The sequence below is a fragment of the Solea senegalensis genome, linkage group LG14 (assembly GCF_019176455.1).
Source record: "Solea senegalensis isolate Sse05_10M linkage group LG14, IFAPA_SoseM_1, whole genome shotgun sequence".
Lineage (NCBI taxonomy): Eukaryota > Metazoa > Chordata > Actinopteri > Pleuronectiformes > Soleidae > Solea > Solea senegalensis.
This window is the reverse complement of record NC_058034.1, coordinates 25,683,911-25,707,527: the sequence shown is the minus strand read 5'-3', so window position 1 is coordinate 25,707,527 and position 23,617 is coordinate 25,683,911. Positions and strand designations below refer to the sequence as shown.

General features: G+C 41.4%; 3 protein-coding genes across 3 annotated transcripts; 2 read left to right on the top strand and 1 right to left on the bottom strand.

The window, feature by feature from the left end:
• Positions 1 to 700: 700 nt before the first annotated feature.
• LOC122781197 (TOG array regulator of axonemal microtubules protein 2-like) lies at positions 701 to 13,604 on the bottom strand. Its single transcript, XM_044044755.1, has 8 exons — positions 13,520 to 13,604; positions 4,412 to 4,658; positions 3,771 to 3,872; positions 3,545 to 3,671; positions 2,153 to 2,258; positions 1,359 to 1,597; positions 1,115 to 1,273; positions 701 to 1,011 (listed from the first exon to the last, which is right to left on the bottom strand). The coding sequence occupies exons 2-8, from the start codon at positions 4,431 to 4,433 to the stop codon at positions 852 to 854; spliced, it is 915 nt and encodes a 304-aa protein (XP_043900690.1). The 5' UTR covers positions 4,434 to 4,658; positions 13,520 to 13,604; the 3' UTR covers positions 701 to 851.
• znf648 (zinc finger protein 648) lies at positions 6,648 to 10,285 on the top strand. Its single transcript, XM_044044742.1, has 2 exons — positions 6,648 to 6,688; positions 6,835 to 10,285. Exon 2 carries the CDS (start codon positions 6,899 to 6,901, stop codon positions 8,306 to 8,308), a length of 1,410 nt encoding a protein of 469 aa, XP_043900677.1. The 5' UTR covers positions 6,648 to 6,688; positions 6,835 to 6,898; the 3' UTR covers positions 8,309 to 10,285.
• A 1,350-nt stretch (positions 13,605 to 14,954) lies between the features above and the next one.
• On the top strand, positions 14,955 to 19,723 carry gadd45ab (growth arrest and DNA-damage-inducible, alpha, b). The gene is made up of 4 exons (XM_044044757.1): positions 14,955 to 15,128; positions 15,376 to 15,477; positions 16,382 to 16,592; positions 18,886 to 19,723. Exons 1-4 carry the CDS (start codon positions 15,079 to 15,081, stop codon positions 18,994 to 18,996), a joined length of 474 nt encoding a protein of 157 aa, XP_043900692.1. The 5' UTR covers positions 14,955 to 15,078; the 3' UTR covers positions 18,997 to 19,723.
• The last annotated feature ends 3,894 nt before the right edge of the window (positions 19,724 to 23,617 follow it).

Genomic DNA, 23,617 nt, shown 5'->3' with positions numbered 1-23,617 from the left:
CTCTGTCTTGGCACAACTTTAAACTGCATTGTTGCTAAATAAATAAATAAATTCAAGTAGTCAAATCCGAAAGATGGAAATGGAAAAGCGAGGTTACGATTTAAAATATGATGACATGATAGAAGAGATAGAATTCCAGAAGGCTAGAAGAGGCTGGACAAAGTTCCCTCACCTTTTGTGAGAAGTCTGGATTGTTGAGCAGTTCATGAGGCTTTGCTGGAGGATCTCAGGTGACAATCGGACTCATTGGTGATTAGCAGGTAAGAAAAACAGGCTTTTTTTAGAAATCTTCTCTTTAGTCATTTTCTAAAGCTCACAGGTAACTAATGCCGGCGTGTAGAGAAGATAAAAGACATGGACGTACTGTATCTCCATCCCTGGATCCTCAATCCAGATACACAAGACATGTCAGGGGTAAAAATCATTAGTGAATACACTTAAAATACCTAATTGAATGTGTACGCCCCCTGCTGGCCCCTTTTGCTCTTGGACCAGCAAAAGACAGGCACGCTCAGGTGAGCAAAACCTCCCATCTGCTTCTTATCCTGCTTCCTTAAACCCCCACAAAAGAAGATGTCAATCATTTTTGTTGTTTCATTAGACTGTTTTCCTTTTTTTTTTTTTGATGCAGATTTTACATGAGAGCAAAAAAAGAGAATGAGGGGTTACTTCAGGTAAGACAGGAGCACAGCTGTTGTATTACACATCTGTATTAACACACAAAAACAATTACAATGTTGATTTAACACAGTACTTAAATTACCCTCACACTGGTAGTCAGGGGCCCCTCTAAAGCAAGTTTTCTAGCCTTGACTTAAATGTTATCACAGATAACTTCTTTTGTAAATGAATCATACAAGTCTGGACTGTGAGTCTCCATTTTTAACTCTTCGAACCTTATTTATAATTTTAATCAGTTGTAACCTTTCGTCTTCTGGTCTGATCTTCTCCCACTGTCTCATAAAGTCCCTTTGTCGAGCCATTTCCTGGAACATTAGTTGTCCATGGTGCCTGTGGAGCAAAATGTTGAAAAAAAAAGGTGAAATATGGCACAAAAAAAACCCAAAAAGAGCCAAAACAGACCCACAGACCAGAAGAAACAGGAAAAACCAACCTCACATCTGGAGCTGCATCCATAGACATTTTAGCAACAGCTCTGAGGAATGGATCTGTGAAGCTCCTCTCTGTGGTCAAGATGCGAGCAGCTCCGACTCTTTCGACCACCTGGTGCAGGTGCTGGGCCATGCTCGCTCGTACCACAGCATGAGGGTGCCTGAGGAAGACGGAGACCGAGGAACATGCATTTAAATGTCATATCCACACAATCATGAGCTTCTGAACATCTTATTTCCTCTTACATCAGCCCCGTGTTTAGCAGAACATTGACGATTTGTGTGAGGCTGCAGTTTTTCACCATGGCGTCCAGGGCCAGACTGGTCTGCTTTTTACAAAAGGCCGCTCTGTTTTGTGCCATTGACAACAGCAGGGCTTTGCCGGTGCGCTCTACCTCTTGGTCCATGGCAGTCTGGAGGTTCACGTAAAGGCCACCCACAGTGGAGATGGCTTCACAGGCCACTGCAGAGCGCAGGTTTTTCACCTGAAAAGACAGTAGACGGGAAAATCAGCTTTCTGTATCGCTGGCAAGTGCTTTCTCAGTGTACCTGAATGGTCTAAGGATATATATTATGAGGTGTGTTAGTATAGATCCATGGTAGAGCTGAAACAATTACTCAATTAATCGATTACGAAATTAATCGTCAACTATTTTGATAATAGATTATTGGTTTGAAGGTTTTTTATATCATTATTAAAACAGGATTTCTGATTGTTTCAGCTTCTTAAATGTGAATATTTCCTGGCTTCTTTCTCCAAATTAACAAAGAAATCATTTAAACTAAATCATTTCGGTTTGTGGACAAAACAAGACATTTGAGGACCTCATTATTTCCAGGTCCTGATCAACATCTCATCTCATACACCAAACGATTACTCGATTAATCGAGAAAATAATTGACCAAAGCATCCGTTATGAAAATAATCGTGGTTCTCAAACTGTGGTACGTGTACCACCAGTGGTACGCGAGCTTCATCTGGTGCAAGGAAAAGCAGAAACACAAATGAAATAACGTGAACGTGTGAACGTGAACAGTACCTCCTGAATGAGGACTGAACACACTTGGTGGAGTTTGGTCTTCAGGGTCTGTGGGTGATGCAGTGTCAGAGCCTGAATAATTTTCATCCCAATGATTTTCTTCCTCCTGAAATTTTATAGGAAAACACATCATTAACTGCATTGTACATTACTTACAAAAATCCAACTGCTGCAGCAGATATTCGTCTCATATCATTATATTATTACAGAGGCAGCAGTAATCAGTGTTCAAGTTCAAGTAGAATGAGGAGGCGATCGCCTGTAGAACCTGCTCTAAAGTGTCTGTTCTCTGGCCCAAGTCTTCCAAATGATGCTGTCATCTCCACGACTACCACTCAGCTGTATTCACCTGACCCCAGGTAAACGTATTTAAATGACAGTGCAACAGTGCGTCTGATATTAACCGTGGTCAAAAATGCACTAAAGCCATAGACGACAGCGATGTTTGGTGTGAACGCAGCGTCACACCTCCCCTCTGCAGACCCTTGTTTTGCTTTTGCTGGTGATGCAGCTGATGTGGAAGAGCTCTCCTGCACGTCTGAGCTCCAAAGCTATGTTTAAGCTATGTTTGTGGCCGTGTGACTTAATGAGAACGGGGGATCCACACAGCTTTTTGCTTAAATGCATGCAGTGAGCATTGCATTTGAACAACAATGGAGAAGAGTGCCATCCTCAAGATTTACTTTTCATATTTGCTTGTGAAGTAGAACATGAGGACAGTTGGTGTTCGGCGAGAACGCAGTGGTGACCCCTAAAGGGAGAGGCCGAATGGTGTATTTCCACCAGCTCTACTCGCCTTACCTCGCCACGGTTTAAGTAGAGTTTCCACTAGCATAGTACCTGGTGTCAGGTACTATTTTTAGTACCTGCTCAGGCGAGGTTCCAAAAGTGTGCTGAGTAGGTACTTAGTGTGTGTGTGTCTATTTATAGACGTGCAGCGATGACTCCGCCCACGTGGAGAAGATATTTTATTGTAGCGGAGATTCAACCTAACCGTGCCGCGCCGTGCCGAGGCGAGTAGAGCTGGTGGAAATACGCCATTAGGAAGATGATTTGCTGTGACAGCTGAAAAAGTACATCACATCTCATGTCTCACTTCATTATCTTCATTATTGGTCTCACAAATATGGAGGTTTCTGTTGTTTTTGTGTGTATTTGTGTGTCTGTGTGGTGTTTGAGAAGGCAGTCATGTTCACACGGATCTGTAATGAAGTGGACGCACCAGTAAATTAAGAGCAACTTACTTGCTGGTTGGTCAAGTCACGTGAAATAGATCTTTTTTTAATGGCCGTGTTGGTGTCAGACTGTGTCAGTCACAACATAACAAATAAGTCAAAGATCAAGTCCAGTCAGCTGGTACAACAGCCTGTTCTCTAATGTCGGTGTCTTTACCAGTCATCTGAGGACATCTGCTGCAGGCAGTGAGACAGGCTCTCCACAGGGTTCAGCAGTGGCTGAAGCTCTTTTCTGACAGTTGAAGTCCTGGGTTTGTAGACACTCCCCGTCACAGGCTTCTTCCCTGGTAAAAAAACAAAAACAAGAATAAGTCTAAGTACTCACTACTATACTGTTATTATAAATGTAAAAAGTGGTGCATAAATGATAAGAAATGATTTACTTGGTTTACTAACAGCCCTTGCAGTGTGCTTGAACAGCTTAGGTATAGCTTTTATCATCTTTGTTTGAGGAACATTGGGAGGTGCTGGAACCATAGTCTCACCTGCAACCACAGGGGGATTGTATGAACAGTGGAAGTTTATTTGTAAGCTCTTTACCGTCTCTAGGAGAGCCTCCAATTTGTCCTTTGTTGTCTGGAGCCTGTATCCACCAGCTACCTCCTTGACTTTTAAGAACAAGTGGAAAATGAGAACAATCAGTGTGACATATGCTCTATGGGTGCAGATGTTATCATCACTGTTTCAGTTTGACGGCTTGACTTGAACATGGATTCAAACTCATGAAACCTAGCCCAACATTCAGAAACCGGGAAACATTTTGTTTAATACGTTCGTTTCTTTGTTTCTTGCCTTTTTAGTGTTTTTTAAGTGTTTTTTTTCCCCATCAAAAATAAATGGAGGTAGATGAAATTGGCTACCATGGCAACCCAGATCAAAGGCAGCAGGACTAGATTCCTTAATTGGCCACAGATGCATTGACCACCAGCCTCCTACTCTGATTGATTTGTCACACACACATGTTCTCTGCAGTGTCTCTCACTATGTAATGTCTGTCATTGTTGACATGTCCAGAGCGTCTTACCTTTATCTGTGGGTTTAGTCATCAAAACAGGCAGACGGAACGCCCTCGTGTTCAGAGTGAAGTTTGGAGGAGCAGGCGAATACTCGGGGGTTCGTATCAGAGAAATGGCTCTAAGTTCATCTGGAGTATGAGTTTCTGCAGAGGAGATGCTGGAAGTCAACTCTGTTTTCAAAGACTCCTTGCATGAAACTTTGATAAACTCCTTGTCCCAGGAGATGGCACCAATGGCTCTATGACTCCAAATTTGCTGGGAAAAAGGAATAAAGAATACTTTTCTCTTGGTTTTGAGATAATCATCAAACAAGTGCATTTTACCATAGGGTTTAAAACTTTGGCATGATCAATAAAGGTATTGGAATTTGTTCCTTACTGGTGATAACAGAGTATCCATTACTTCAAATATACACATACAGATTATATATACATATAATGTAACAGCAGTTGGTATCTGTAATGTTCCCTTTGGAGTTTTACAGCAATTAGTATTCGTAATGAATGAACGCCTTGTTTCCTGATCCTCAGAGTGTCTGATGACATCAGATGTCAGACACTTTGAAGTATCTGATGATGCTCCTGACGTGTCTGAAGATTCTCCCTCACTTTGTTCGAGCATTCCCAGCATGCCTTTCTGTGTCGAGTTTGCATATTCTCTCCTAGGTTTTCTCCCACAGTCCAAAAATATGCTATGCTAATTTGACTTTGTAGGTTTGTCTCTTAGTGGTGTCATTTGTCTGCTGTTTTGCACTGTTGTGTACTGCTGTGTACTGCTGTGTACTGTTGTGCACTGTTGTGTACTGTTGTGTACTGTTGTGTACTGCTGTGTGTACTGTACTACTTGCTGTTGTGTTGTGTACTGTTGTGCACTGTTGTGTACTGCTGTGTACTGTTGTGTACTGTTGTGTACTGTTGCAGCCATTAGGTATGTGTTAAGACAGGTACTTCATAAAAACAGGACTCAAAGGCACGACTCAAAACAATTCAAATCCAGGCACAGAGGGGAAAGGGAACACAGCTTATGTACACATGAGGTGGAGGCAAGAGACACAGGTGAATCTACTGCGGGCGGGGCAGACAATCAAGAGGGAAAACACACAGGAGCAGGAAGTGAAGTGATCAAAGTTTTACACTTTCAAATTAAAACAGGAAACAAGGAGAATGCCGAGATGTGGAAATGCACAATAACCGTGCCGTGCCAAGTCGAGTCGGAGGAAACATGCCATGACCGCCACATGCTGTGGAAATGATCAGTGAATGCAGAACAATGGATTATGAAGTGAAAATGTACACTGGGGTTTTTGATGAAATGCTGATGAAGTGTGAGGGATCATAAGAGTGCAGGCTGACACTGTTTTACATGCAGACAGTATGGAGACGCTCAGGAGTGGATTAAAGCCCACGTGACAAAAGCAGCTCTCAGCAGAATCTCTGCTGATCAGACGCTTTGCAAAGCAAATCTGAAAAATCAAGCAAACTAAAAGGGGTTAACAAAATGTTTTAACTTCCATGGTTGAGTGACAATCATGTTCCATGTGGTGATGATGATCATGAAAGTGAGATGCAGCCTCATGACAGCGTCTCAAATGACTAATCAAAAGAATAATCAAGTGGGAGTGAATGGTTGTTGTGTGATAGGGGTAATAGTAATGGTCTGTACTGTTTCTGTTGCTGCGCCGAGATTGTGGAACATTCTTCCTCCTCATAGACACGCCACTTTTGAGATGTTGATTTTGCTCTTGTTTTTTATTGTACAACTTGTTTATTTTTGTGTTTTTTATACTTTCTTATATACAGTTTTAAGTATTAATTTCAGATAAAGATATTTTTATTGTGGGAATTCCATTCATTTTGGCATAAATCTTTGAATAAATATAGGAACAGGAGCAGGGGAAAAAATTAAATTAAATTAAATTAAATTAAATTAAATTAAATTAAATTAAATTAAATTAAATTAAATTAATTTAATTTACTTAAATCAAATTTACTTAAATTAAATTTAATTAAATTATATTAAATTAAATTAAATCAATATCTTGACACACCTGTCTCAGACACTGATCATGAAATGTGAAGTCTACACCCACAGTTCGGTAAGATTAGCCAGTGGCAGGAAAGCTGAGCCACACTGTGACGAAATCACAGCTGCTGCTGACCCAAACAAACGCTGCAAAACTCCACCCATAACACTCTTGGACATCCTCTCATACCACCACCTGATGGTTGTATATCTGTGGCAGCTCCAAGATTCAACATGCGACCTGCCTGAGAACAGTCTTTGAGGTAAGCAGCTCAGGGGAATGTGTAAATCCTTATATTATAGTTTAGGGCTGGGTAATATAATTAATTAATAATTATTGTGAGGAACATTTTTTAATCAGTTTTGCGTACTTTTATTAATGATCTGTTCACATGTTTTCTTTTTTCAGGATACATTACTTCCCTAAGTTTGAACGTTGTAGATGTTTTCATGCGAGAGCTATAAAAGTGATCATGGAGGAGGAAATGTCTCTTGCAAAAGAACAACACCAAGCAAGACTTTCAGATGTGGAGAATGAAAGTGATGCTGATGTGATGAACTCACCTTCAGAGAGCAGTGACTATGGAATCATTTACCTGAACCCTCAAACACCAAACTGGTCTCTGGTGGAGAAGTTTGCCAACCTTCCAGGAGACGGTCCAGGAGAGAAAATGATGGGATTGTGTAATGACCAAGGCCACCATGTTCAAGTATTGTCACGGTGCAAGGAAACTCTTCCAAATGATGCAATCCACATATTTAATGGCATGTTTTTGGAGGCAACTCAAAAGAATTGTTTCAAAAACCTCAAGACCAACCAAGTGCGAAAGGACGTCTCACCCAAAACGAAGGTGTCTAAGATGGAAGCTGAGCTAGAGGAAAATTCTCCAGGTGGATGTGAGAACAAGAATGAAAAGAAGAGAGTGAAAAGTCCACCTGTGAAGAAATTGCATAAAAAACAGGAAAATGACAAGATTCCTCGACTTTTGGTGGCAATGAAAAAGCGTGAAGCCGACACACAGCACCGTCCCTTCAAGTGTCGGCAATGTCACTGGGCCTTTAAGAAGCTGAGCAATCTGCAGAGTCACTTACAAACTCACTCTGGCCTCAAGCCACATGTGTGTGACATATGTGGCAAAGCTTACTCCCATCAAGGCACACTACAGCAGCACAAGCGTCTGCACACCGGTGAAAGACCGTACCACTGCCCTTTCTGTGTCAAGACCTACATTTGGTCCTCAGATTACCGCAAGCACATACGCACTCACACTGGTGAGAAACCGTATGTCTGTGACTCCTGCGGGAAGGATTTCATCCGCTCGTCTGACCTGCGCAAGCACGAGCGGAACTTGCACACGAACAACAAGCCCTTCCCGTGCAGGCACTGTGGCAAGACCTTCTACAAACCACTCTCCCTGAAGCGCCATGAGCGGAAGCACCTGGGGGAGCGGCCTTTCTCCTGCCCTGACTGTGGGAAGACGTTTACCCTTCCAAGTCGTTTGGAGGAGCACCGCAAGGTCCACACAGGTGTGCGTCCGTTCGTCTGCTCCGTGTGCTCCAAGTGCTTCACTAAGTCCTCCAACCTGGCCGAGCACGAGGCCATCCACAGCGGAGTGCAACCGTTCAAGTGTGAGGAGTGTGGTGTGGCATTTGCCATGGCCTCCCGCCTCGTTCGTCACCAGTACGTCCACAACAAGGGGAAACCGCTGCAGTGCACTGGCTGCAGCAAGAACTTCAGCCAGCCAAACATGTTGAAGCTTCACCAGGAGCAAACCTGCGTCGGGAGAATCTTTGTCTGTGTGACGTGTCACAAATCGTTCAAGTGTGCAGCAAAGCTAGCTCAGCACATGCTGCGCCACAGCGACGTGAGCAGCGGAGTCTGATGCCCACTTACACCAGCATACCCGTGTCATACCAGTACGCACTGCCAGTGTAATATTTGTACAGGTTTAAAGCTTAAACCTTAGCTTCAAGACCAATTGACAATTGCTGTGGCGTGGGCTGAAAAAACGTCATCAAATTGTTTGCAAGGGTTCTCCACGGAACCAACATTTTGTGACCACATGGACCTTATGCATGGAGAAGCCAAAATGTTCATTTTACACCTACAGAGCCAAACTTTAATGACTTTTAAAATGTATGCTACACACACATAAAATGTATATTAATATACCTGTATCCCCACGATTGTGTCTACTGGCGGACAAAAGTCTTGTTCCACAAAGAGTATTACAGGATTTCTACAGGTTTTATTGTAGCCATTAGGCTTATTTCACATAATTGGAAGAGTCTACACAGACCAGATGAAAGACCTCGTCCACTAATGGTCATCTGTCGGGAGGCTTGCCGAGGAGCGACAGCAGTGGAGGCCAGTGAGCCCAGTGGGCAGAAACATGTCTTATGTTTATGTAAGATCATATAAGTGTGAATTTATACCAGAACCAAAACGTTCATGTTTTATTGTTCTCTTTTTTTTTTGTTTTTTTTTTCTGTTTTCTGTCTTTGACTCTAAAGGCCGTGGTATACTTCGGTGCGCGTGGCGTGCACGTCCCATATCGTGGACCCTAGTGCGTCAGGGTCCTGTAGTATCTGACTACACCATCGGGTGGCGGTACACGTCTGGACGCAGAGAATAAGACGCATTCCTACCAAAGAAGAAGAGAACGATGCTACAGCGCCCTCTGACACGTGCAGTCCATTGGCAGGGGAGTCGGGGGGTGTCAGCAGGTTTGAGGGTCACCATGTTGAGGCTTGGATGTCTGTCCTTGGTGACTACTTCCAAAGAATATTAATATTAATATTAGCTTAAGATGCTCCTAATAAACTGCCAAATGACCACATATTGTAATGAATGGAAAATATTGTATTTTAATTTAGTTTAGGTTTCAACACTTTACCCCAAATGTACTGATTCACAGACTGAATTGAATTAGACTGGTATCAGTGACATTAGCTGCACATAATTGAATGACAGCTCACATAAGTTAAACAAAATTTGGAAAGCTGATACAGCATTAGAGTCCATCTGTCCTCAATGTTTCCCTTCCTCTGGACAACAGATGGGCTGTTTATTTGCAACAGTCAATCATAAATCTGGACCTAACCCCGACTCATTACTGCGACCACATTAAAGGCATAGTGTAGTTGTGTTAGGCACTGAAACCTGCTCAGCAAAAAAAACATTGCTGCCAGAGGACACCAAGTGGCAACCATTAAAATCTAAACTGCCATTTTAAAAATCACTGTGTTGGTTCATTGGAATCACCTGCATTATACCAGCTGACAGTCAGACACCTGTCCACTCATACTTTGTGTTCTCCTCTATTAAAGACCTGAACCTTGGAAATGAGACCATGAACTCCTCTGGAAAATGGTTTATGGACATTATAAATCAAGTGAGAATAGAAGCTATTTATTCAAATGGACTTTTTGTTTTATATTATAGTTTTGTGTTGGGAATGCAATGAAAACCACTGAAACAAAAAGCTAACCTAAATCTTTATCTTAATTATCTTATGTGTACACTTTCCTACAACACGTTTTGTGTCACCTTGAAAACCACCATATTGAACTCCACAACTTGAGAGCGATCTGGCAACAGGGCCGAGGGTAGACTGGAGCCTAAGATCAGGATCCAGAGTAATGAGCTGCAGGTGAAGCAGATCCACGATTAGGAACCTCGTTATTTAAAACTTAATAACGAGGGCAGCAGACGATCAACAACTTCTCTGCGCTGTGATTGAACTTTGGTGATTTTCTCTGTGGAGCATTTACCAGATGTATGTCATGTAACAATAAAAAGTACCATTTGTTTGACAAAAACAATTAAAAAACAAACTGTAGACTAATTCTATCCAGAATAAAAATGACATCTGTATCTCTGGTCTGATTTCTCTCCTCCTTGGCGACGCACTTGAAGCAGTATTTCTTGCAGTGATCCGGCATGTATTCAGGCTTTGACGTGTTACTGGAAGGCAGGAAGTGGCGATACCAGTGATCTGGGAGCCGGATTCCCTCAGCCAGAGTATCCGATTAGCACTTGGCTACTGCAGACTAATCGTAAAAGGAGACAGTGTCTGCTATGTTGTTACTTGCTCCACATTAATTTGGGAGGCCCTGTTCGAAATGCCAGCTATTTCTAGCAAACTGCATTTTCAGTGTAAGGTAGGTTGTTTTAATATGTCCTATAAAACAAGTAGAATTAAACAGATATACAGTAAATCTATACATTTTTGATATAGATGTATGTAGTATACTTCGCAAAGCCATAAAACAGAAGATGACTAACATGTTTATGAGGTAATATGATGATACGATAAAGCAATAAGCATATTCTTAAGCTAACACACACTGAATTCACTTTATTTGGGTGAGTTATTTGTGAAATGGCTAAAATGATTTTTTTTCTGTTGTCCTCATTGATTTGCAGCTAGGTTTTCCCCGCATGTCTCCGTGCTGACATGCAGAGCACTGTCAACTATATTTAAGGTGCTGACTAAGTGTAAATACCTCATACAACCCCACTCCATAAAAACAGTATACTGTATATCACAAGCCTTGCAGATTTCCTAGTTCCCCCACCAGCAGCAGCATGTGGAATCATCCAGTTTGGCAGCTTGACAACAGACTCCTCCATATCTTCTTTTTCTTATATAAAACATAAAAACAGCAATTTTACACTCGTGTTTTTGTAAAATGATTTAATAATAATAGTAATAATTAACCACTGCTCATACTTTTTCCACTCGGCTTGGATCACTGGTTTAAACCAGTCATTCCCAGAGGGGACGGGCGGGGTCTTTTGTACACGTGTTAACTACAGCCTCGGATTAAATGTTCATTTATTATCCAGGTTTCATTTATTTATCCAAGTGGTTAAAGGTGTATTTGGGGATATTTTGGCAATGCAATAAAACTGCAAATCACTATAGTATGCCTAATCATTATCAGCTGCAGTTGATAGTCGAGGTCAAATCTCTTGTCAAATTTCTTGTAATTAATGAGGTCAATTAGGATATCACCTTCCTACATACAGTATGTTCAGCATCCACTGGCCATTCCCCTGCAGTCAGCTTTAAGGAAGGCCAGCCAAGCACTTCTATATGTGTTGCTGTGCCACTCTGTCCAAAGTATTTCTGTATCGAACATGCAACACTAGAGTCTGCAAGTTGTGGGGGGGTGAGAGGACATTCCTAAGCTGTGTCGCAGACAGTATGGATCGTATTGCTATTCCTCCGAAGCTCAGGTGGAACTCTCATTTTACATAACGTACCAATCATGTGCGAGATCCTCACTATCGGGGCATCAAAGATCCTGTAAAACTTAAAAGACATTTAAAGGGATTTAATGTAAAATAAGCAGTAGTTCATCGAAGCTACATTTACCTGAGATACGTGATAGTTGTTCTTCCCAAGGTTAGGGTCAGGGTTTTGGAATATTTGAGAGTCCTCAATATTAGTATAATAATTCTTCCTTATTAATCTAATTGCAGATGTGGAATAATTGGTTATTATTGGGAGAAGCGAGGGGCCCCAAATGGGCTTGGTCTGCTTGAAGGTTTTAAATGATTTCCTAAGGAAAGAGGAGAGTACCCTCTAGTGGTCAAAGTTGAAAAAAGCAGCTTTGTGGCAGACCCTGTGGAATCTGAGGAGATTAGATTTAACAATAGCAGAGTAGGTGTTCTCAGGGTGGTGACTTGTCTTAAAAAGAAGGGCATGGATGTCTGTTTTTTGGAAAAATGTTTTTATATCCAATTTGTGTTTGTGGAAAATCAGGTCCTTTGTAGGTGGCAGTGTCAAGAAAATCCACCAAGGTCAAGTTAATTGTGGCTTTAAGCTTAATGGATGGATTATGGTTGTAAAGACGATTTATGAAATGATCAAAATCATCCAGAGTATATGTCCAGACCCCCCAGATGTCATCCAAGTACATGAAATAATGAAGTGGCCTTATGGAGCAGGTTTGTAGTGCTGATTGTTCCCAGCCAGAGGTGAATGTCTTCCCCATAGCCGTGCCTTTGATCGGTAAATAATATGCATTGTTAAATTCAAAATCATTGCGGGTCAGATTGATTTCTAATAGTTCCATAAATTCCTTGTCAGGTCATTTGGAGTCAGGATATTGAAGAAAAAGGCCTGATGTTAGTATAGAGACTACAGATCTACATCCACGGTGAAGAGGAAGGAGTCGAGAGGAATGGGTAGTTGTTTAAGTACTTGTTACCTGCAGAGTATTTTATAATAAAAGTCTATTTGAAGTACTGACTGCCTAAGTGGTGATTTTGTTTAAAGGAGAAATAAACGACGTTTTAAACAAATACATGAGATACATCTAAATACAAAAGCAACTATGCAGCAGTTTACTTCTTTATCAAAACTGGTACCATTAAAAAAAACTTTTGATTTTGCTCTTCAACTCTTGGTTAAATTCCACAAAAGCTTTGAGCAATGTTGAATACTCCTTCAGGGTTTTCCTGAATGAGACGCTTTCCCCCTCTGAAGCTATAGCCATCTGTAATCACAGTACTTAGTAGTACTTAGTAAGCACATATGGACAAAATTGTTAAATAACGTAAGTCAGGGGTGTCAAACTCATTTTTGTTCCGGGTGCCACATACAGCACAATCTGATCTCAAGTGGGCCGGACCAGTAAAAATAGTCAAATAATAGAATAATAACCTATGAACAACAAGAACTCCTTGCTTTTTTTTCTCCTTTGTTTTACATTTAATGAAGAATATTTTACAAAACATGACATTTCTTGAGAAATATAAGTGCAATTTCAACAATATCAATATAGTACTATTTACACATCACACTGGATCTATAAAGGCACAAACATTTAGTCACAGGTATCTGGAAGAGAAAAATATTGTATTTGACGTGACGTTTAGATTGTAATCGTAGTGTGAAATTTTAACAAATTCATCCTGTTTAGAGGGTCCAATTTTCCTAATCCCCTAATCTGCATGTTTTTGGACTGTGGGAGGAACCCGGAGACACGAAGGAGAACATGCAAACTCCATGCAGAAAGGCCCAGGCTCATGATAGATAGATGAATATGAATAATAAATAAATACATGCAAAAGTACTGACAGTTTTCTCCGTGTCCTCGGTCTCATCGGTTCGTTTGATCCGTGTGAAAATAAAAAGACATCTTTGAGTGGTGGAATGAGTGCTACCATGTTGTCAATAGACAGGCAGCTGTTCACAGTCTGCTGGTCTCAGGTCAGTCAGCCCAACTATCACAACGTGATACTGACTCAGTGGTGACAAGTGGAAGACGCAATACACTAAATCACAACTAGAGGCTCCCTCTCACGTTAATCCTGCAGGCTATAGGTTCACTTTAGCATGAAAAGAATATCAAGGAGCCTCCATCAATACTTCATTCATTGTAGTTTTACAATAAAAGGAAATCAATTATATTTAATACACAAACAAATATATACATATACAGTATATCTATATTTTTATTAACAGCAAACCACCATTTTGTATAGACTCTCGACCCGGGGGCCAATGAGGGTCTAGTCTGGTCAAGAGGGGGCCGGTGTTGGGTATCAAGTGGGCAATATGATCTTAAAAGTACAACACAGTATTCCATCATGATATCGAGAAGAAGATATGTGAAATGTGATGATATTTCACAAATTTCAAAGTAAAAGTCTTCGTACTGACATGGAATGATGCATCCTTCACGATAAAAACCTAAAATAAATCTATTAATATTAAAACCAAACAAAAATAATAATGTGAAATGACGTAAATAATGGTTTGTCCTGGACCCAAGCAACACAAGCTTCAAGGAAAAAAGGTTGGGAACCACTGCTCTAGACTAAAGAAAAACGAAACAAGATTTGGTTTTTATTTTGGAGGTATTATCCAAATATTAATCGTTTATTTCTTATATTCTTATTTCCTATGTATGTATTTATGATCTAGTGTATTTACTTTTGATTTGTTCAGTCGTGGTGCTGTTTGTCATAATTCTGTAATGTAAATAAATAAAGCTAAAAATCAAACTTCCGTCCGTGTGTGTGTGTGTGTGTGTCAGGGTGGCTTTGATGTCAAAGACTACGGTGTGTGGCTTTGATGGGACTTTACATCAGAGCCACACTAACGGTTGATGAAAGGAGCGTATTGTCTATAATTCACTTGTCCATCAAAAACTGTCCAACTGTCCAACTGTCCTTGACACTCTTCAGACTTAGCAGATCATTTCCTCAGGTGAGTGCACTCGCTCGAGTCATTTCTTGCATGTTTGATTGTGTATTACTCTTTTACGTCATTTAAATGTGTTATAATCATATTCATTTAACTATATAATACGTTTGCACCTCTTATATACATATATATATATATATATATATATATATATATATGTAAGTCCGGTTTTCAGTAATTAAAACATTTGTAATTTACAAATAAGCGTCGTTTCCGCAAAGCGTCGCTGTGTATCCACGAGAACCGGCAGAGGGAGGGCGGGGACGTCAGGTAGTTACGTGACCACCGAAGCCGGTTTATGTAAATGAGGAGTGGAACCAGGAGGAGGTTTTCGTTACGGAACTCACGAGTTCCATCAGTAGAGCCGCAGACTCCGCACGCTGCTCCCGAACTCCGAACTGGATTTACTGCGACAACAAACCGCCCCGATGTGCAACATGACTGTTGAAGAAAACAGCGCAGATCATTCTTCACAGAGGTTTGTTGTCACTGCGTTTTACACACGGGGACTCCACAGGTTTCGTTGAACTTCGTCAGTTTTCGTCATGTGTCGGGTGCGGCTTTGGCGTTTGAAGCTAACCGACATGTGTTCGCTGGAGTTAAATAGTGAGCGGATGCTGCCGCTGCTTTGTTGCATCACTTTTCACTGACTGTTTTTGTGAGTACGTTGTGTTTGAACACGTGTCTTGTGTGTGTGTGTGTGTGTGTGTGTGTGTGTTGTGTAGGATGGTGTCGGTGGCTGAAGCGTTAGAGGAGGTGCTGACCTCTGCCTTGCCTCAGAATTGCATCACGGTTGGAGTCTACGAGGCTGCGAAGTCACTCAACGCGTAAGTTAAAAATAACCTGTCCAGGGGCGAAGCAACATGATGGGCAGCCTGAACGCCCCAAACGGCTACAAAAGACCATGAACAGTGTTTAAATAGGATTGCATTGCTCAAAGGTGCATTTACTGAACAACCCTCTCTCCATTCTGCAGTGTGTCTGCAGGGCAGTTTGCACTCGTTTATTCTAATAAACAAAGCAGATGATCTAAATCAGGGGTGTCAAACATACGGCCCGGGGGCCAAAACCGGCCCGCCAGAGGGTCCAATCCGGCCCACAGGATGAATTTGTTAAAATTTCACACTATGATTACAATCTAAACGTCAAATACAATATTTTTCTCTTCCAGATACCTGTGACTAAATGTTTGTGCCTTTATAGATCCAGTGTGGTGTGTAAATAGTACATTTAGGCACGATATTGTTGAAATTGCATACTTATATTTCTCAGGAAATGTCATGTTTTGTAAAAATATCCTTCATTAAATGTAAAACAAAGGAGAAAAAATTGTGCTGTATGTGGCCCCTGAACAAAAATGAGTTTGACACCCCTGATCTAAATGTTTAAACCTTTTCCCCTGGAGGTGTGAAATTGAGGGCTGAATGAAAACACCCATTGTATGAGATGTCTTACAACTGGATGAAAATGTGCATAAATGTGCTGTGTGGATGGTGGAAGTGTAAAGCAGCGTCAAGTCTATATATTATATTATAGATTAAGATTTAAGTCCTTGGATCGCAGGTTCCTTAATGTAATCTTTAACATGGGTAAAGAACATTGTTTACACAGATGAATAAAGTAGAGTATCTCATAGAGTGAGATACACGTGTGAATAAGAATGAGTCTGGTCTAGTTGATGTTTCCTGTTATTCACTTTATTACGTTATTCATATTTGTCATGTCTCGTAGCGATCCAGACAACGTGGTGTTGTGTCTGCTGGCCACAGACGGCGAGGAGGAGGACGTGGCTCTGCAGATCCATTTCACCCTAATCCAGGCGTTCTGCTGCGAAAATGACATCAACATCCTGCGAGTGAGCAACATGAGACGTCTAGCAGAAATCCTGGGTGGAGGGAAACCCATGGAGGAGCCCATGGACCTGCACTGTGTTCTAGTTACTGTAAGTGTCATTACTCACATCTGTTTACCGCAAAATATGTCATTTGTTACTCATTTCCTCTGGATGTTCTCCAGGATTTTTTATGTCAACTCCCTGAGACAAATCTCCAGATCAGTCAACTTAATTGCAATTAAAAGGCTTTTTAAACACCATAGGACTCTCAGTTCCTGTGTTTCCTGAAGGCAGCATGACAGAGGAAGGTCCTCCGCCTTCACTGTCCCTCATGATTCCACACCACAAAAAATGACCTGAAACTAAAAAAACAAGATCTGGAACTGTAAAAGAAATAGGATTTTAAACTCTTTTAAATTTTAATCTGAAAACATTTGTGCCCAGCCATGGACAATCCAGGAACAAGTCTCCCGAGGGGCATTTTGAGTTATTTACAGATTCTGAAAGTGTCTAACACGTGGAAATCTGAAAGTATTTGAAGAAGATGTGGCCATTTTTCAGTTGTTTAATCCCTGTATGTGACTTCAAATGAACTCTAACGTAACCTAGATTAACGATGTTAATGAAAAGTCACCCCATAAGAAGATAGGAGGTTAGTAAGAGGTGCGGGGTGCTTTCTTTTCATCGTTGGGGTCATATCTTCATCTCAGAAGTAACTACTGTGTCCGTTCACCTCAATATGTCCAATTATTCTCTCTTCCATCCGTTTGTTGTACATAAACTCTGGAGAGAGTCTGCGGCTACACGTTGCGACTTCTTCTTCCGCAGCATAGCAGACGTGAGATTGGCGTCGGTATGACCAGAAGCATCTGTCTTCATTAAGAAGTACAGCCAAAGATTTATTTCTTCTGCAGTGTTTTTCCTTGTCCTCATTCAATGATGAAATGACTTCACTAGGGCTGTTTAGTAGTCGAGAATAACTCGACTACTAAACAGAGCACTAGTGCTGCAACATGTTGAATATCAACCAAGTAGAAAATGCAGAACACAATGAGTTAACATGGACACAGTGGACAGAAGGCTGCGTATATACTGTATGTAGCGTATATACTGTATGTAGCGTATATACTGCATGTAGTGTGTATACTGTATGTAGCGTATATACTGCATGTAGCACGTATACTGTATGTAGCACGTATACTGTATGTAGCACGTATACTGTATGTAGCGCGTATACTGCATGTAGCGCGTGTACTGCATGTAGCGTGTATACTGCATGTATCGCGTGTACTGCATGTAGCGCTTATACTGTATGTATATACTGCATGCATATACTGTATAAGCGTATACTGTATGTAGCGTGTACTGCATGTATACTGTATGTAGCGTATGCGTGTATCGTATACTGTATATACTGCATGTAGCATACTGCATGTACCTGCATGATAGTATGTATGTATATGTATGTAAGCGTATATACATACTGTATGTAGTGTATATACTGCATGTAGCGTATACTGTATGTATACTGTATGTAGTATACGTATGTAGCATATATATACTGCATGTAGCATGTTATACTGTACATGTGTAAGCCTGTATTACTGCATGCATATACTGTATGTATGTATATACTGCATGTAAGCATATACTGTATGTAGCGTATATACTGCATGTAGCGTATACTGCTGTAATGTACGTATATACTGCATGTATATACTGCATGTAGCGCGTATACTGTATGTAGCGTATATACTGTATGTAGCGTATATACTGTATGTAGCGTATATACTGCATGTAGCGCGTATATACTGTATGTAGCGGGACAAAAGATGCCCATTTAAAGTCACACACACTTGCACACACAAGCACCTGAGTGTCATACAGTGTTACTGTTTCAAAGATAATCTAACTGCAGGGAAGCTAAAAGAAGAAGCTACAGCTATGTTTGTTAGTTGGTTTGGTTTTTTGTGTTTAATCCTGTGACTCTGTTAGGCCTGAGGACCTGGTTCTGAAAGTAAAGATTTAGGTAATTCCTTAAATGCAGGCAGTATTATTTTATTTATTTTATTTCGATGTAGTTTTTTGTGTTTGCATTGCCAAAGAAATGTTCTGAAATGTACAATCAAACAATGTCAAAGTTTGTTTTTGGAAAAACACACAAATCCAGTTGTTTGTTCGTTTTAAGAGATGTTCTTTGTGCTTTCATTTAAAAGTCTTTTAACGATTCTTCGATTCATGGATGGAATCATTGGTAGAACACTTGTTGCTCCTGTGAAAGATGTGTGACATACCTGCAATATTATCTGTCTTAAGTTCTCCTGTGTTTGTGCACTGTGACTAATTCTGCACAATGTTGAATGAGCCGAGACTAATAACCATTGTGTCCGTTCCCCTGCAGAACCCTCAGTCGTTGCTGTGGAAAGATCCTGCACTGAGCAAAGTCAACAGATTCTGCAGAGAGAGTCGCTGCTTGGATCAGTGGGTGCCCGTCATTAACCTGCCCGACTGAGGAAATCTGGCCTGGAATATTTATGTACCTTGTGCAGTTTAGAGGGGAAAAAAGAAAAAAAGTAACATGTTCAAGTCTGTGTTGGACTTGTCTTTGGAAAGAGGCCTCAGAGAGACGGAGGAGGAAGAGAAACGTTTCCAACTACTTTAACCAGGTCAGGGTGAACCCATGTGGGCCGGGAGGAAGAGTGACTCAGCAGTCTCGGCTCCAGGATTTCCAAAGTTTGACCACACCTTTCTCTGCAGTGAAAGGGAAGAGCCTTTTACGGGAAACTTGAGTCATGTGGGCACACAAGAAACACGTGGGGAAGCACAGGCACAGGCACATGAATGACCAAAAGCCAGAGATGGACAGCTGGAGTCCTCACTGACGAGACTTAATAAAATAAAAGAGCCTGACCACACCACACTGGACTGGAGCAGTTCAGCTCCCTGAGGGAACAATCCCTTTAACATTGAATTGACCAAAATCCAAGCATATTTATTTAATAGTATTTAAGATTTGTCACTTTGATAACATGGAAAAAAAGGGAACTTTGCACACTTTGTTGTTATTGTTATTATCTCAAGGGCACTGCAATGTTAAGATGTGTCCACTAACTGATGTTTTTTATTATTTTATGTATTATTATTATTATTATTATTCTTGATAACAATTCAATGAGTTATATTTATTGTGCATAGTTCATGGAGTTTGCTACGGTGACTTGAATAAACCATCAAAAACAGTCATTCTCCTCGGGTGACGTTCTTCTGCAGTGATTCTGGTGCGACAGGTTTTGCATTGCATGCGTGTTTTATGAGGATGTGTCCTCGGTAAGCTTTCACTGAGGACTCCTTCATATGAGCTCCTTCAGGACATTGTTAGGCCTCAGAAGACTCTATTGTTTACAGCAACATGATTTATATTATCACTGCTGCAGTGATCTATATTTGACCCCAATATTTTGATATTCAAACGTCATGGGCAGAGTTCAAAAGTCTTCAAGTGTGCTGAGGTACTGAGACATGGCAGCAAGAGGGAAATCAGATTTCAGCCTCACGCTAGAAAATCTGTCTGTGTTAAGGAGGTGAAGGGGGTGCACGATGAAAGATTCAAGAGTATTTATTGTTTTCTCAATAGGACAAAACAAGGCAAAATCAAAATCACTTCTTCATAGAAGGAGAAAATAAACTAGTCTATACTTGGCAGCAATAGAGCTACTAAACAGACTTGGACTCTGACGTGTTCTCTGGACGCATACATGACAGAGGGAAGAGGGAATCGAGGGCAGGTGTGAGTGATGACTTAAGGATCACCAGGTGAAGTGCATGAGGGAATCAGGGGAGATGTGTCAAAACAACGCGACAGGAAGACATGAACGTTTACCAAAATAAAAGGGGAAGTGAAAATCAAACCCACACCAAAGGTCACGTGAACTTAACGTGACTTTAAACATAAACTAACACAAGAACAAAAACGGATCTGACGCCTCGTGATCTCACAGTTGTCACTTTGTAAACCGCTGCGGTTAAACATTACATGTCACTGAGCAGACGCTTTTATCTAAAGTGACTTACAATGGAATTGAGTACAATCAGCCAGGGGTGGAGTCGAACTTGCGACCATTGCGACCATGATGTCTTTCACAAAATGCTCTTTGGTGCAGGAGAGTGAGCCATTTACAAAAAAAGTCTGTTTCATGGAAAAATGAGTAGCAAACAAATAGATCACTGACACTCAGTGAGGCATAGATTGTAGTTTTCTTTGTGAGAGCCATGTTTGTGCCTGCTTGGCTGCTGTGGGTTCTACATGCACTACCTTACTTTGTTCAGCTGAATTGTCCCTTTAAGACCCGCGTTCCTCACACCTGCTACAGTTTGATGGAGGCAAATATTCCTCTTTGCCTTTGAAGTGCTTTGACAGTGGTTACAACTAAGAACAGGCTAAAAACTATTGTGACGATCAGTCGTGACTTTGATCTCAGCGAGATCTTCAGGGAACTGTAAACTATCGCAGTGAGCGTAAACAAGTTCCCTGTAATCGTTGGTCCAATCAGACTCAGACTCTCAGCTTTCACCCCTAACTTTGATCACAGTTGCTTCAGGAAACGCTTGTTGACATTTGCACTGTGGTGATAAAAGTTAATGTCCTGAGGCTGAACGATGACAGTTCTGTGCATCACACGCTGCTCCTGTACTCAAGTCACGGTACAAATACAGAATCTTAGGGCCCTGTGTATGTCAGCTGGGATTGGCACCAGCACCCCCACGACCCTCAGGTTCTGCACAATAACATATGTCATTTCATTGTTGCTCATTGGGTTGAATACTCCTCAAAGGTCACCACTTGTTTGCACGTCCTGTTAGTGTTGAGCGAGTAAACCCTGTTCAGCTCCGGTTTCTCTCGAGCCGCGGTCGCCTGTTACACAATAAGCCTTAAACTATCTCTGTTCTTAGTCTCCAAAGATGTGATGCTGGGTCAGGGTCAGCACATACGATGGCCCACATAGATATAATGATAGTGATAGTGTTGTCAGTAATATCTCCAATATCTCACCTACTTTTCATTTCCAGCCTCTTTGGTACGTTTGTGTGTCCTCTTGTTGCCTTTGAACATGTTCTAGAAGAAAGACATGTCAACTGTCTTCTTTTGTCTTGCCAGCCTCTCACTGCAAGAGAGAGGGAAGAGTAGAAATCATACATTCACGACCAGTAACTGTAGCGACTATTGTGAGCAAAGGATGCTACGGACAGAAGCTGTGGAGCCTCTAATCCCATAGTGTGTTAGTCCATGAGTCTGTTACTCGCACTAAAATGCATTTTTTAAGAAATGGGTAATTAGGAAACGTTTCAAAGGAACAAAAAACTAGAGGTAAGCGTCTTGGAGAATCACGGATATAGGATGTAAAGCACAACACAATACACAGGAACCCAGGAAACCAAGAATAAAACTACAGGAAGTGACATAAAGTGACATAAAGTGTCATAAAGTCATATGCACCACAGCAGTCCAGGTCTACAGCAGCATAACTAAGAGATGTCATAACTACAAGCTTCACTTGAAACAGAGGTGTGTCGTCTCCCTCATGTCCTCTGCTGCACATATATACTGCCTGTCATTTAGTGCTGCTATTGTTAGTTAGAATAAAGGCAACACCTCTATACATGAGGCTATTTATAGTACAGCACAGCTGACCCTCTGTCCCTCCCCCCTCTGCACAAGCATTAATACGTTCCAGCCTGACATGGATCCACTTCACCGTGGGAGTTTTCTCTGCTCTGTGGTGACAAGCCCCATCCCACACCGTTTCAGTCAGAGTGGGAATTCTCCTCCCCTCCTGTAACCAGATATCCAAACTATGCAAAAGGTCACATTATACTCCAGTTCCCATGCAGGCGTGGAGCTGATTTCAAGGAATCGGCAGCTTCACACAAGAACAGGTTAATATTCTGAAGGTGGGGGGGGGGGTGTTTGAAATACAGACACAGTCAGGAGTGACATGTGGACACTGATTTTAAACACTTAATATAACTCACTCAAAGGCTTATCTTAAGAATTTGTCCACTGCTTTGTCTCGTGGAGAGATTCCCTGCCAGGTGGAGGGCTGGGTCACCCCTGAGCAAGGCACCCAAACCCCTCCTTGCTCCTTGTTAACTGGAGTCTCTTAAATTGACGCCAGCCAAGGAGGGGCCACATCCACATCTAGTGCCGGCCCCTCGCCTGGATGAAATAGGAAGGACAGGAATAGACATCAGAATGTGTGACCCTTAGAGAGGGAGGAGCCAAAAGAAAAAAGAGGAAAACATTCTTTTCGAAATGGACTTTTATGTACAATCCCATTTGCACAATATGAAGTGAAGTGTTGTTGTGCTGCTACTGAACAGATGTTTCCAAAGTGTGTAAAAGCTGTGGCCCAACCTAACAGACTCCTGTTTCTCAATCGATACGAGGGTTTACTTTGACGTCACAGTCGTCTGCACTCGTCTACACTAGGGAGAGACAGTGTTCTCTTCTGTTAACACTGAGGCCGTGTGATAGTATGAAATGCTTTTAAATGCACAAACAGAACACGATGTATGTGTGCTTACATCGTGATGATTCATCTGTGTGCAACCAACAAAGTTACTTTTTTTGTGTCCTGGAACATTTTTAATGTTCTCTAAAAATAATCCGTGACATGCAGAGCTCTGTGCAGGATATTATGGAGGAGGTGGAGGAGACGGACACGGACAACTGCAACACAGACTACAGACCGGAGACAAGATCACACATGTTCTCTCCTGCTTCCTCCACAGGAAGCTGTGTGGGCACTGACCCACTCCTGCATGAATGATTGAATATGGGGTGGGGGCTTTAAAAATAGACTGCTACACACACACAGAGACAAAGAGAGTCCAGAAGTCTGGAAACAGAAAGACTGAATTCACACTTTTGTCACAAAATGAATATATAATCCCAAAATGTGCAAATCTTCCCCGTTTAGTGTAAAGTATTGAAATTCTAATTCTAAAAATGAGTGCATCTACTGCCTCTCTGGTCATCAACCAGCAAGGCTCATTGTTGCAGACTCCGCCCCCTTTTACCAAAGCCGTTGGTGTGAGCGATCGAGAGGCTCCTCTCACTGAGATTTCAGACCTCA

What these genes read in the sequence shown, in the direction of transcription:
- LOC122781197 (XM_044044755.1), bottom strand. Translation starts at nt 4,433, where the DNA reads ATGACTAAACCCACAGATAAAG. An exon ending in GTTCAGTCCTCATTCAGGAG is followed by an intron (nt 1,598 to 2,152) that starts GTACTGTTCACG and finishes CTGTCTTTTCAG; the next exon opens with GTGAAAAACCTGCGCTCTGC. An exon ending in CTGCTAAACACGGGGCTGAT is followed by an intron (nt 1,274 to 1,358) that starts GTAAGAGGAAAT and finishes CGTCTTCCTCAG; the next exon opens with GCACCCTCATGCTGTGGTAC.
- gadd45ab (XM_044044757.1), top strand. Translation starts at nt 15,079, where the DNA reads ATGTGCAACATGACTGTTGAAGAAAACAGCGCAGATCATTCTTCACAG. An exon ending in GCAGATCATTCTTCACAGAG is followed by an intron (nt 15,129 to 15,375) that starts GTTTGTTGTCAC and finishes TGTGTTGTGTAG; the next exon opens with GATGGTGTCGGTGGCTGAAG. An exon ending in TGCACTGTGTTCTAGTTACT is followed by an intron (nt 16,593 to 18,885) that starts GTAAGTGTCATT and finishes GTTCCCCTGCAG; the next exon opens with AACCCTCAGTCGTTGCTGTG.
- znf648 (XM_044044742.1), top strand. Translation starts at nt 6,899, where the DNA reads ATGGAGGAGGAAATGTCTCTTGCAAAAGAACAACACCAAGCAAGACTT.